This window comes from Plutella xylostella, chromosome 5, assembly GCF_932276165.1.
Source record: "Plutella xylostella chromosome 5, ilPluXylo3.1, whole genome shotgun sequence".
In the NCBI taxonomy this organism is placed as follows: domain Eukaryota; kingdom Metazoa; phylum Arthropoda; class Insecta; order Lepidoptera; family Plutellidae; genus Plutella; species Plutella xylostella.
This window is the reverse complement of record NC_063985.1, coordinates 4,999,802-5,013,835: the sequence shown is the minus strand read 5'-3', so window position 1 is coordinate 5,013,835 and position 14,034 is coordinate 4,999,802. Positions and strand designations below refer to the sequence as shown.

Genomic DNA, 14,034 nt, shown 5'->3' with positions numbered 1-14,034 from the left:
TTTATCAGAACATTAACTTAACTGGTCCGATGAGATTACGACAATCTAGTAACTACATAAATAGCTACGTACTATAATTCTAAGATTGGTTTGATCTGAAATATACGTAGGTTTAAGGCTATCTGATTCCTGTATAAAAGTTTCACGACTTGCAGACTGATCTGCAGGTTAAGTATCATATTAGCAGATGCCCGTGCCATCACGCTATGATTTTTAAACTACATATTTGGCATTTTCCAATTCAAAACCTTCCAATCGCCAACAGTTCACAATACAAAATTCCTAGGTGACTAACCGATCCTTAGGTAATGATAATAGTACTAAATGCATCAGCGGGCTGTCAAGTGAGTACTAACTTATTTTACGAGTGGCCCGCGTGTGTTATAAAAGCGTAATGGACGAGGCGACATCCTGTGCCTCTGGAGGCTGCGGCCGGACATCGAACCCGGCCCGCCGCGCCCGCCCCGCGGTGCGCAACTGAACCATCGCGCACTGAACATTGTATTGAGTATTAGCCATTATTGATGGTCAGGTTTGTGGTCTCTCGGTGAGGTCTGAGTGTTTTATACACTTAACTTATCCACGTCAAGAATGTAGGTATGCTTATAGATGTTTAAAAATCTCAATGAATTGTTATCAGTAGTGTTGTGGAACCTCAACCTTTTATATATCTCGACCTTTTTATACTTTGATTTCCTTTTTTTACATAATAATTTGAATTTGTATTTATTTATCATTCCTTCAGCCGTCAATATTATCTTTCATTACATACGTTTTTCTTGACAACAGAACCCGTGTTTTCGTATAATTTTCCCCTTTAAATTAGATTATACAGTCCGCTATCCAGTTCCCAATAAAGTGGTCATATCGAGCCGCGAAAGCCATTTACGATTAACTAGTTTCTTTTCCCCTTTGTTTTCCCCGTTTCCAGATTTTCCCCCAGTTTCCCACAGAGTGTTTTCAGGTTTCCATACCGAAATATTATGTAACGCAGTGAGTTATAAGTGATCTGATTATGATAACCCGGAGCCGCGCAAAGGATTCAGTGTGTGACCAAGCGCAGAACCCCGACATGGAAATAACACAACCATCCGTAGGTACAAGTCGAGAAAATGTAAGTACCAAATCCCACCATATTATGAGCGTAGCCAGCTCCCACCGTAGTTCGCGCTCCACAGTTCTGGCACAAAGATTGTCCGTTCAGGCCGAGTTCAAGCGAAAGGCCTTAGAAAGGGAGCGCGCCTTAGCTGAGCGAGAGGCCGAGGTGGAAAAGCTTGAATGCGAAGCGGAGATGATGGCCATCGAGGCCAGGTTCGGCAGCCAACGTAGCGGCAGTCATCACTCTCAGGCTCGCTCGGTTGTCTCCATCGACCGAGTGGAGGAATGGTTGGATGTTAACCAACCCCTACCTGCTACTACACCATATAACACCCTCAACCCTGCCACACCATACCGCAGCCCGATCATAGGCGCGAATATAAATATGGACGCCACCAAACCCCTGCCCCAACCCACACCCAAACCCAACCTTTACAACGTCGATTCCGTAGACCTTGCGACTATGGTCAGAGCAATCGGCGACACCGCCACTGCCGCTAAAGCTCTAGCTTGTAACAAACAAAAACCGAACACTAATCTCCCTACCTACAATGGGAATGCTTTAGAATGGTTACAATTTAAACGTATCTATCAATATACTGAAGATTCGTTCTCCCCTATAGATAACATATCTCGACTGCAGGCAGCACTCCGCGGCGCCGCCAAGGAATGCACCGCGACCCTGCTGGCGACAACCCTCAACCCTCAGGAAGTAATCAACGCACTGGAACAGAGGTTTGCGAGACCGGAAATAATAGTTAACCAACAGGTAACATGTTTAAAAATGTCACCTAAACTTACCTACGATTTAAAGGATTTACCTAATCTCGTAACTAAACTACAAAACTGCGTTGCTACTTTAAGAGCACTCGACCAACACGATTACTTGATTTCACCGGAACTTTATCAAACGGTTTTAACTAAATTAACCCCTATCTTATTAGAAAAATGGTTTGACTACGCCCATTCCCGCAACTCTAATAAAAAACTGGTCGCGTTATCAGATTTTTTGGAAATAGAATTAGTAAAACATGTGAAGTTTGGTTCGCTAGCCAGCTATAATCCCATTCTACCGCAGGACCAAACTAGATTTAAGGGTGCTTTACACAGGCGCGAGGAAAACGTCTTAGCCACAACTAGTAACGCAAAAAAAACACAATGCGTATATTGTAACAATAAACACGATATTAGGGAATGCACACCGTTTAGGGAATTGCCAATCAATGACAAGTGGGCGTGGGTAACAAGATACAGAGTGTGTTATAGGTGCCTAAAGAGCCATCCACACACGTGGAGAGAATGTTCACCGAACCTAAAATGTGGAGTTGACTCATGCAGTAGGAACCACGACCCGATGCTACATAGGCAGGAAACGTCAGGTCAAATAGCGAACAACACAGTCAACGTAACATGTCCACAGCCCTTACCAGCTACAGTAGACGAACCGTCAAACAACACAGTGGTCGACACGATCAACACAGCTATCAACACATCATGTGAACAAAGACAAACTCTATTAAAAATTATCCCAGTAACTATTAGTGGACCAAAGGGTAGCTACGACACCTTCGCTATGTTAGACGATGGGAGTACAGCTACTGTCATTGACCAAGTCGCTGCCGGCATTATAGGAGCCGAAGGGCGCCCGGAACAAATTAGCGTACAAGGAATAGGAGGTATGAGGATAGATGTCCAAGTCGAGTATGTCAGCTTCGACATAAGAGGTAAATACGCCAACGACAGCTACAAAATCAACAATGCCAAGAGCATGGAAAAATTAAATCTTCGTAAACAAACAATACAACTAACAGACGTTCAAATGTTTAAACACCTATCCGACATAGCAAACAAGATATCATATTCCGATGCGAAACCAACAGTGCTCATAGGAGCGTGCGATTGGAATTTACTCATTACCCACGAACATCGTATTGGGTCTGCTGGGGAACCAGTAGCATGTCGTACTGCTTTAGGTTGGACACTATATGGTTCTATGTCAAGCCGTAACGTTACCAACTTAATTGCCCAGCATAATATCTTTCACACAAACACCCACAAAAAACACAGTGACAACTCGGAGCTAGAGTCCCTCGTTAAAACTCAATATAAATTGGACTCGTTGGGAATAACCAAACAAGTTAAATTAACGGACGCAGAGGAGCGAGCCATTCATATTTTAGAGTCCACGGCACGCCGTCTCCCAACCGGCCGATTTGAGGTAGGCATGATTTGGCGAAATGATATCGAGCACACACCAGATAGCTATTATCAAGCTCTTAATAGGTTAAAAGGTTTAGATAAACTTATGAAAAAAGACCAAACTTTCGCCGACGCTTACACGACATACATAAACGGCCTACTGGAAAAAGGTTACGCAGAAACATGCGAACCATCTACGTACCACGAAGTGTATCAAAAGATGCCACCGCACGAACCAATACGATGGTACACTCCACATTTTGGTGTTTACCACCCACAAAAAAAGAAATTACGCGTTGTTAACGACGCTGCTTGTAAGACATATGGAGTCAGCTTGAACTCGCTTCTACTCCCGGGGCCAGACCTACTACAACCCCTCTTAGGAGTGTTGTTTCGATTTAGAGAGGGACGTATCGGTCTCACAGCCGACATTAAGGAAATGTTTCCACAAGTACGCATCCGACCACAGGATCGTGATGCACTCCGCTTCCTTTGGACAGAGAATTCAAACATAAAGGAACTAAGAATGACTTCCGTTATTTTTGGCGCATGCTCAAGCCCATTTACGGCGCAATTTATTAAAAATAAAAATGCCTTAGAATTTAAGACTCGTTATCCTGAAGCGGTAAACGCCATTTTACAGGACCATTACATGGATGATTATGTAGGTAGCCAGGATGACGTACGTAGCGCTTCCCGCATCGCATTAGAAATCGTGTCCATACACGCAGCAGCTTGTTTTGAAATGAGAGGCTGGATTTCAAACGACAGCGAGGCTTTAAAATTGTTACCCGAATCGTTAAGAGCTACCCAACCGACTGAGGTAGAGTTATGCAATTCTCAGAATAATGTAATTCGCACTTTAGGCGTAGCTTGGCTTCCTCAACCTGACTTGTTAGGTTTCCGTACAGGATTGGGCGGAGAACCTATCAGTAAACTAACAAAACGCAAACTGTTGTCACATCTAATGAGGGTTTACGACCCGCTAGGACTGTTAACGCCCTTAATAGTTAAAGGCCGCATCCTCTTCCAACAATTATGGCGTCACCCAAACATTGATTGGGACGCACTACTACCAGACAATTTATGTCAGCCGTGGTTGGAGTGGTTCGAAGAGCTCGCTTCAATTGATACACTACGCATCCCCCGTTGGTACGGCGTAAACAGTTCAGATGCTGACGTAAGTAGGGAGCTCCACGTATTTGCCGACGCGAGCGAATTGGCGTACGCTTGCGTGGCATATTTTAGGTACGTATTTAAAGACGGTTCCGTTAAAACCGCGCTTATAACAAGCAAAGCCAGGGTATCGCCACTCAAACCGGTATCTATACCTCGTCTTGAATTGCAAGCTGCACTAATAGCTTCTAGAATCGTTATTAGTATTAAGGAACAACATAGGCAGAAACCCACACAAACCTTTTGCTGGACAGATTCTATGACCGTTCTACATTGGATTAGGAGTGACGCCCGAAACTTTAAACCATTCGTTGCACACCGCTTAGGGGAAATTCTAGAAAATACTAAACCAGTCAACTGGAGGTGGCTACCGACCAAAGTTAACGTGGCAGATGACGCAACCAGAGCAAAAACTATTAACTTTAACGAAACTCATAGATGGTTTACGGGTCCGCAGTTTTTCCTTAACGCAGAGACCAACTGGCCTGTAGAGCCTACCAATGTCGATATCCCGCTCACAGACCTTGAAGTGAAGGGGGCATCGGCCACTGTCAACATCCTGAATACAGACCTTCTTCCCTTCATACACCCAGTTGCCGCGAACCCCACACGGTTTAGTGAGTGGACACGATTGCTAAGAGCGACCGCAAGGGCTCATCAGATAGCCGCGTTTTGGAAAACCTTAATTCAGTTCAAACTTGGGCAAAATTCCAAAATCCGATCATCAATAGAACATCAGTCACCACCATTGAAAATAAATGTTAACACACACCCCTCATCAACATTGCCCCATCTCACCGCGTCCGACTTGAAAGTAGCTGAAAAACACGTACTGCAAAGATCGCAGCTCGAAAGCTTTAGCGAAGAACTGAAGAACATCATTGAAGGGAAGCTAGTTCCAAAAACTAGTCGTTTGAAGAATTTAACACCATACTTAGGGACCGACCACATACTCCGAAATAACGGGAGAATCAAATTTGCCCAAGGCATTGCAGACGAAATGAAAACCCCGATTATTCTCGATGGAAGACACGAAGCAGTTCGGCTCTTAGTACATCACGTTCACAAAAGATTAGGGCATGCCAATAACGAAACCGTGGTAAATGAATTAAGGCAGACATATTGGATAGTCCACTTAAGAAGCACGGTTCGAAGACTAGCAAGTACCTGTCGCTTTTGCCATGTGAGAAAAACCCTCCCAAGCGTCCCTCCAACTGCAGATCTGCCACCAGAACGACTTACCCACCATGAACGTCCATTCACTTGTAGTGGGCTTGACTACTTCGGCCCGACTGATATCACTGTTGGACGTCGCAAAGAGAAAAGGTGGGTAGCGCTGTTCACCTGCCTGACGACACGAGCGGTTCACCTCGAAATTGTGAACACCATTTCAACTGATTCTGCCATGATGGCTCTTCGTCGTTTTATCGCGCGCAGAGGAACACCAAAAATTGTGTATTCAGATAACGGAACAAATTTTGTAGGAGCTGCTAAGCAATTGAAAGAATTTTACGGATCACAAATTTTCGACTTCGCCGCAAATAGAGGCATAACATGGAAATTTATCCCGGCTAACGCGCCCACGTTTGGAGGCGCATGGGAAAGATTAGTTAGAAGTGTTAAAACGGCACTATCAACCACACTGCTGCAACGAGCGCCGAAAGAAGAAACGTACGTCACGTTCCTAACCGAAGCCGAAGCGATCGTCAACTCTAGGCCTCTCACACATGTGTCGACAAATCCCAATGATGAGGAAGCTATCACCCCATTCCATTTTCTAATTGGCTCCTCATCTCACCTAACCATACCGATGCTTGATGATACCGACCTATCGCGAAGACTGGAATGGAAAAAAGCCCTGAGGCTAGCAGATCACTTCTGGAGCAGATGGGTACGTGAATACTTACCGACCCTCCAACATAGAGTTCCCATCCCGACTGCCCCTACAACTTTCGTAGTTGGTGATGTGGTCATCATCGCAGATCACACCCTCCCAAGAGGGGTTTGGCCTAAAGGAAGAGTCGTGGCCACCTACCCCGGAAAAGATGGAGTCGTCCGGGTAGTCGATGTCTGTGCAAAGGGCTTCATACTTCGCAGACCCACAAGAAAACTAGTCAAACTTTAAGAAGCAGCATTTAAGAACCGGCCGCGGCCCATCCTTCGTCATACTATCATTATGTACATTCACCATTTCGTTGCCATCCGATAATTGCATTGTTTTTATTATTATAATACTTAATTTAGTTTTCTACCGTATTGACATGTCAAATTCGTCTTGTTTTGTTTTGTCTACCGTATTGACATGATAAATTCGTCTTATTTTGTTTGTTCTTTTTTTTGTTTAGGTAGGTACGTCTTTTTTCCCATTATACTCCACATCCAACATAACTATTTCCCACATCTAGTAACTTCTCTCACCAACTGAGCTTCCACAATTAACAGCAGTTTGTGTGCCACTAATGTCGCACACGGGGGGAAGTTTGTTGTGGAACCTCAACCTTTTATATATCTCGACCTTTTTATACTTTGATTTCCTTTTTTTACATAATAATTTGAATTTGTATTTATTTATCATTCCTTCAGCCGTCAATATTATCTTTCATTACATACGTTTTTCTTGACAACAGAACCCGTGTTTTCGTATAATTTTCCCCTTTAAATTAGATTATACAGTCCGCTATCCAGTTCCCAATAAGTAGTATGAGTACGCACCACAGGACTAATACACATATTTTGTTTGATATTATTTTATTACACAGTGTCTGTCTGTACTTAAAATCAACTAATACTTATTGTATATAATAAACACAAGTAGGTAATTATAGACTAGGAACTACATAACTGAGCATTATGTATCTTAATCATTTCGAAAATAATGTAAAAAAAACTATTGTTACTAGTTAGGTACATAAAACCTATATTTAACATAAAATTGGGTTCACTACAAGACAACAAGGCATATTCCAACTTAACTAAGAACTTACTAAATATTTTAAAACCTATGAAATCGTCGTTGTCTTGTAACAAATATACTTACAACTGTTAAAATTAAGTTTACTTATAGAATTTGAATAAGTTAAGGTGAAATATTGTTATAAGTAATTACTATTAACCTTGTTTGTCAAGAATTATTATGAAAACATTAATCAGAAAATCAACGTATACACGATTGAATCAAGAATCTGCGATACATCTAATAATTATCCATTTCTATTTGAAATATATTATGGGTTTCTCAAATGGAATACAAGGAACTTCCTCTGTGAAATGGTTCGGTATGTCTACTTTAAATTGTCATTACTTACTTCAATATTTCTCCATTATCCACGACATATAATCAATCCTCATAATGCTTAGATATAGCATCTAGAATGAACTGGAAGGTCCGGGGGTTGATCCAGCTGGATCCAGAAGGAAGCTCCCAGGAGTCCAGACTCCTCGCCTGCCGGCCCACTGTGCGCTCCAGGAAGTAGTCGTCGTATTCTCGGTCGTAATCCGGTATGATTGGGTTGAATTTTGCGTAGTAGATAGCGGATAGACAGGCGTAGAGCAGCAGTGCGGCGGTGAAGATCTGGAATAATGTTAACAAATATTCATAGGAGTATGCAATAGGGAAGATTCTATTATATTCATTTAGTCAGCATACCGCATAATAGTTTTATTCTGTTATTTATTAATATAGTACATAGAATTAGCACAAGAGAGACAATCTCATGACATCACCCGAGGTCTTGTTTAGCGCTACGATATAATTTAGTGCGTTGACGGACCATGAGTATGATTGTATGATGCATACTCATACTCAATTACTCATAACCTGCTAGTTAGATTAAATAACTAATATTACACCTTATTGTTTATGAATTGAGCATCGGGTCAATAGCACGACCCGCACGCCTCCACTCCGGAACTAACTTGTGACGTCATTTAACCGACTGCAGCGAAACATAAGCGATTCATGCCGCTACATTTAGTTCTAAGTAAAAAACTTAACACCATCGGCCGATGATGGGGAAGTCGTTACAAATTTTATAGCAGCACTTGTTCCTAAATCTGTGGATTTATTTTTTGTGTTCACACAATTAAGTTGCGATTGTAGCGTCTTTACGATCTAAAGGAACAAAATCGATTTTAAGTTTAGTTAACGCACGATTATTTAATGGCTTTATGGTCTCACAGTTTGTTTTCGTACAAAGACTCCATAACAATGTACCTACCTACCGACTCGGATAAAGACAACTTATAATGTAAATATATGTCTAAAACAATAACAATCAATTTAAATTAACATAAATATGTCACTATACCGTATAATGTTCGATTATGGTTAGTTAGTTGCACGTTGTATCACTCATCATAAAGACGACAGGTGCCTTCAATAGGCATTGTATGCTATTAGCTTTGATGTGCTACATTCATTTTCATAACACACAGTTTCTTATACTGTAAACGCATAGGTATTATTAGGTCCTTACATATGAAATTGGCGTTTTCTATAGGAGGAACATAAAGTCGTTTTTTTTTTTTTTTAAATGAAATATATTAAATTAATCAAAGTATGTACCATTGCTATGTATGCACTTTTGCCATCTCATAGGTAGTTCATTGATCCCCTTACTAAAAAAAAACCATTCGGGCGGGAAGCAATAAAATCTTTGAAGGCGGTTTGGACTGCCCCATCGGAGTTGAATTTTTTTCCTTGCAAGTAGTTATCCAAATTGCGAAAAAAAATGGTAATCTGTTGGAGCAAGGTCCGGGTACAAAGAGTACGGTGGATGTCTAAGACATTCTAATTGAAGCTCCTCTAATTTGGTAGCCGTCTGTTGTGCAGTGTGTGGTCTAGCGTTGTCCTGAAGCAGCAGTGGCCTAGAGCGATTGACCAGCCTCGGTTGTTTAGCAGCTAGCTTTTCCATCATGGTTTGCAGTTGCTGACAATAGATATCTGCCGTAATCGTCTGGCCAGATTTAAGAAAGCTGTAGTGAACGACACCGGCACTAGTCCACCAAACACTTACAAGCAACTTTTTTTTAGTAAATTTTCGCTTAGGGCAGGATTTGGCTGGTTCGCCAGGGTTGCGCCAGCCATTGCGATGAGCGCTTCCGGTTATCGTAGAGGATCCACTTTTCATCACAGGTAATGATTCGATTTAAAATTCCTTCATTATTGTGCCGGTTGAGTAACGTAACGCAGCAGTCGACGCGCGTTTGTCGGTTTGCTTCACTCAATTCATGAGGTACCCACCTTTCAAGCTTTTTCACCTTCCCAATTTGCTTCAAGTGGATTAGAATAGTTTTATCACTAACACCGGAGCCTGCAGCTAACTCGGACGTGGTTTGCGATGGATCCGCTTCCACAATAGCCTTCAATTCTTCATTATCAACTTTGGTCTCCTGCCGTCCACGAGGCTTGTTCTGCAGGTCGAAATTTCCAGAACGAAAACGTTGGAACCAAAAACGCACTGTGTTTTCTTTTGCGACACCGTCACCATACACATCATTAATCCTTCGAGCCGTTTCTGCAGCACTGGTGCCACGGTGGAACTCATACTCGTAAATAACGCCATATTTCAAGTTTTCCATTTTGTAAACAGAGTGACACAAAGAAAAAAACAAAAGAAGAAAAAACAAATGAATTAGGGGGTTTGAAACACAAATGCATGAGTAAATAGCTGTATGAATTTGAATTTGGAATTCCTAACCATAAAGGTAATATTTGAGATTAAAGTGGCCAGTACGACAAAACGCCAATTTCATATGTTATTTAACACTATTTTAAATCAACTGTATTAACTTTAAAGTGTAAACAGCACAATTATTCCGTAACCTTTATATGTATAATAAAATCATACTACTTAAATGTAGGCATGTACACGAGAAGACGTTAAATATTATTTTAATCATATAGATTATCTAGAGCTACTTAAAGACGACTAACCGGAAGAAAATTAGAGAACTGCGAGACCGTGAGGCAAATAATAGTTATACCATCGCGTTACCTATTATTATTTAATATTCACCATGAGTTACTTTGTTCACATTTTTTAAAATATTGAATTTAGTATTAAATAACGAAACGAAACATATGTACTTATTATGGTCTTGAAATTATTCCAATGTATCTATTTGTCATGGCAGTTAGTACGAGAATAATAGGAAACACTACACCATTTACAAACAAACAAACGTAGGTAAATTAAAATGTCGTCAATGTCAAGTCAGTTTCCTTGGCGAGTACAAGTACTACTATTGCCTTAGATCACCAAACAACACGAATGGAGACCTAAATCTGTGTCAATGCTGCCATACTTGAAGTTTTTGTACGAGTAATGGCGACGTAATAAGTTTTTTTATAGAGCGATTATGGCATTTTCGCGCTACGATGCACCGCGGTGCGCCGGAGGTCGTTGCTTGCTCGCTTTACGGTTAAGATCAGGGTGGCGGTACTATACCAGTATCTGAATGTCAGAGTGACTTCCTTACTTCCTAATATATTTTCCTGAAGGGTTTGTACTTCATCTTCTTTAAAGCATTCTTTATGTCCTAGGACACTGCTTTGAAAGCTTTAGTCATGCCACTTACAAAACACGCCAGAGCGCTAAAACTTTTTTGGAATTGTTGGCCACGTTCCTTGAAATTCGCCCGTCAAAGGTCCATCGTAATGCAATTTTACTCGAAAATCATGCACCCAAGACAAGCCTTGGAGCCGTGTGACCTAAATTACCTGAAACACGCTCCAGAACTTGAAGGAGCCCTCGTTGATGATCCAGTCGTAGTAGCCGGCCCAGGGGTCGGTGTAGCGCGGGCGGGCGGGGCGCGCCGTGGTCGTGGGCTCCGGGTGGTGGTCGTGGTCGTGCTCGTGGTCGTCGTAGTAGTCCATGCCGCGCCCGCTGACTACCGCTGTGCTGTTGCGGCGGCGGACCTGGAAGAGGAGACGGTTTTATGAAGAAACTTTAAGCTTACGTCGCGTCGTCATTAAGTCTATGTCCGGCTCTTTCTGTCCTTAAATCTATGTCTGGCTCTTTCTATCCTTAAAGTTCCTTTGTGCGACTCAGTGCATTACAGATAACTAACCGGGGATTATTAAGTAAGTAAGGTCTGTCTGAGTACCCAGTTATTTACTAAAAAGTGACACATTCGGTTGGAAAACATTTCAAAACTAACTTTTCATCGGCCATCTTTTAGGATTATTTATAGATAGTAGACTGCTGTATAAAATATGTTTAATAACAAGAAATAAAGTCTTAACAACTTCGTAGTTTGGGAATATTAAATGTAAGAAATTTCATCAGAACGGTTGATCCAAAAGGCTATAAAAGTATTCCACTTTTCACCGCATGGCCGTTTAGAAGAAAGTGTCTCAAATCTGAGTCGCATATCGCCAATTATCGTGGTGGTGACCCGCATGCGTCAGTTAGCAAGTGTAGCGGGTCACCCGTCCAGCCACGACCCGGGACCGTTACACGCACTGTGGACACACCTACTTAAGGTTTCAGCTACCTAATTAGGTACTGGCCGGTGAGAATGAGAACTATTGGGTTCTCTTCTAAAGGTGGCATTTAAAAATGTTGGTTTTGCCCACAGACATAATTATAATATGACACGTTTTGCTCCTGATTTATTAATGTGGTACCACTGATCTCTATATTACTTGTATAGAGAGGTCAGTGTGTGGTACACTGTAGGGGATGTTTTGAGACCTTGAGAAAGATCATTGATTCTGAATTATATGTAGGATTACGACGGTTCCGTAACTTATCGTTTACCGAGTGAGCCTGAAATTATTAGGGAAAGATTTTTATTGGGTTGTTTTATTCCTTAATGCCCACAATACCATAAGATTACAATACCTACCACCTAATTACGTCACAATACCTATGCATCACACTTAGATGACCTATCCTGTCTATTCGCCTCTACCTTTTGTTAGTAAGTACTTATTTAGTTCGTTCGATATTTATCTTTCAGACAAATCCAGGACGAATTTGTCCGTAAGGCGGTAAAATGCCTATGTCTATTCCGCAAGAGATAGCATAAGCTGCGAGTGTTTGTATTATCAAACCACGAGCATTCCCACATGAAATACACAGCATAGTCAGCTACATACCGCCACAGCAGTGTTGTTCTTCGCTGCAACATTGCTAGTTGTTCTCCGCGAGGCGTTGACCTTCCGCACGATGTCGAGCGCGGTCCGCAGCGCCGTGAGGATCAGCTCCGAGGGTGCCATGCCGCCGCCGCCGCCGCCGCCGGGGGTGAGGTCAGCCTCCGCGGGGGACGGGGCGAAGTTGTCCGGGCTGTAGCGGTCATAGCTAGACCTGGATAATGGATGGAAGTTGGCGGTTAGATGTGAAGTTGTGAAGTTTCGTGCAGGTATTGCGGTTAGGTTTAACTATGCATTTTATATATGATTAGTCTTCGACAAAATAGATGGTTATTAAGTATTATTTAAGTACTTTAAACATTCATTAATTTGACGGAAGAGTAAAATGTGCAACTGAAAAGTTAAAATACTCGTTGTTTAAAGCTTAGATACGTAAGTAACTCGCTATAAACGGATTCACTAAAAAACTTTTAATCTAAAAAGTTGAAAACAGAAAAATATTCATGAAAAGCTCACTTACTGCAGCGGTATGTACTTGTACGGTCGGTAGGGCGGCGAATGCGGGGTAGCGGTGTCGTAGCGCCCGCCCGCCGGCCGCGCCGCGCCCGCCCGAGCCGCCGCCGCCCACAGCGCCAGCGACAGACCCGCCCACACCATGCCTTGCCACGACAACAGGAAGCAACGAACCATTACTACTGAACTTGTATAAATATGCTAACTACACTTAAGCCACCCTCTCCAGAATGTAAAAAGTCTGACACTGCCCCAACACTTTGTTAAAGTTCAAACTGCTACCCCGCCTAAGTTTTTCAACAATTATTCCCAGCTGTAACCCCGCCCTGTCTGCAATGGGCTGCGTCGCAAGACCAACTGATAGCTCCGAGGTGCCGCGCTCGGGGTAACCCGCCGTCGACTGCCTGAAAGATGAAAACGACAAACAGAGAGCGCCCGACCGCCTTTTAGCGAAGCGATAATTTATTGTCAAGAAGAAAATGCTAATAATTATATCACACGTACGTACTTATTTGTAGTTGCCCTACATTTTTCTAAGAATTATCGGAATAGAAATTTGTTACACATAGCTGAATACCACAGGTGTGTTATCAGTGATGTTATATTGACTGATTTCATGGTAATACATATCGCACTTTACTGTTTCAGGCGCTTACTTAATTTTAGCAAAATCGTTATTGCATTTTTCTATCTAATTAAGGAAATTTATTAATAAAACTTCATCATTTCCTCGAATTACGAGTAGGTACCACTCTGCCCACTACGGAATGTGTCGCACGGAAGCACTTAGCACCTCGAGTGTAATTGCAGTTCGTCTGGTGACATGATCCGAGTGCTCTGTAGGGCCCCTGGCAACCAGCCGACCTGGTTATCAATCCTCATTGAACGTATTTAGATATTGGTCTAACAAATTGTATACTTACAGTATTTTTCTTTAGAAATTTTAGCAT

At 42.1% G+C, this 14,034-nt stretch overlaps 2 protein-coding genes across 2 annotated transcripts; one reads left to right on the top strand and one right to left on the bottom strand.

Annotated features, from left to right (window-relative positions):
- The first annotated feature begins 854 nt into the window (after positions 1–854).
- Positions 855–4,196, top strand: LOC125491388. The gene is made up of 3 exons (XM_048633212.1): positions 855–1,114; positions 1,722–3,922; positions 4,170–4,196. Exons 2-3 carry the CDS (start codon positions 1,883–1,885, stop codon positions 4,194–4,196), a joined length of 2,067 nt encoding a protein of 688 aa, XP_048489169.1. The 5' UTR covers positions 855–1,114; positions 1,722–1,882.
- Positions 4,197–7,810: 3,614 nt separating this feature from the next.
- Positions 7,811–13,743, bottom strand: LOC119692404. Its single transcript, XM_048633211.1, has 4 exons — positions 13,092–13,743; positions 12,578–12,785; positions 11,195–11,392; positions 7,811–8,044 (listed from the first exon to the last, which is right to left on the bottom strand). Exons 1-4 carry the CDS (start codon positions 13,259–13,261, stop codon positions 7,811–7,813), a joined length of 810 nt encoding a protein of 269 aa, XP_048489168.1. The 5' UTR covers positions 13,262–13,743.
- Positions 13,744–14,034: the final 291 nt, after the last annotated feature.

What these genes read in the sequence shown, in the direction of transcription:
- LOC125491388 (XM_048633212.1), top strand. Translation starts at nt 1,883, where the DNA reads ATGTCACCTAAACTTACCTACGATTTAAAGGATTTACCTAATCTCGTA. An exon ending in AGACTCGTTATCCTGAAGCG is followed by an intron (nt 3,923 to 4,169) that starts GTAAACGCCATT and finishes CTTTAGGCGTAG; the next exon opens with CTTGGCTTCCTCAACCTGAC.
- LOC119692404 (XM_048633211.1), bottom strand. Translation starts at nt 13,261, where the DNA reads ATGGTTCGTTGCTTCCTGTTGTCGTGGCAAGGCATGGTGTGGGCGGGT. An exon ending in AGAACAACACTGCTGTGGCG is followed by an intron (nt 11,393 to 12,577) that starts GTATGTAGCTGA and finishes CTCCTCTTCCAG; the next exon opens with GTCCGCCGCCGCAACAGCAC. An exon ending in AGTTCTGGAGCGTGTTTCAG is followed by an intron (nt 8,045 to 11,194) that starts GTAATTTAGGTC and finishes ACATTATTCCAG; the next exon opens with ATCTTCACCGCCGCACTGCT.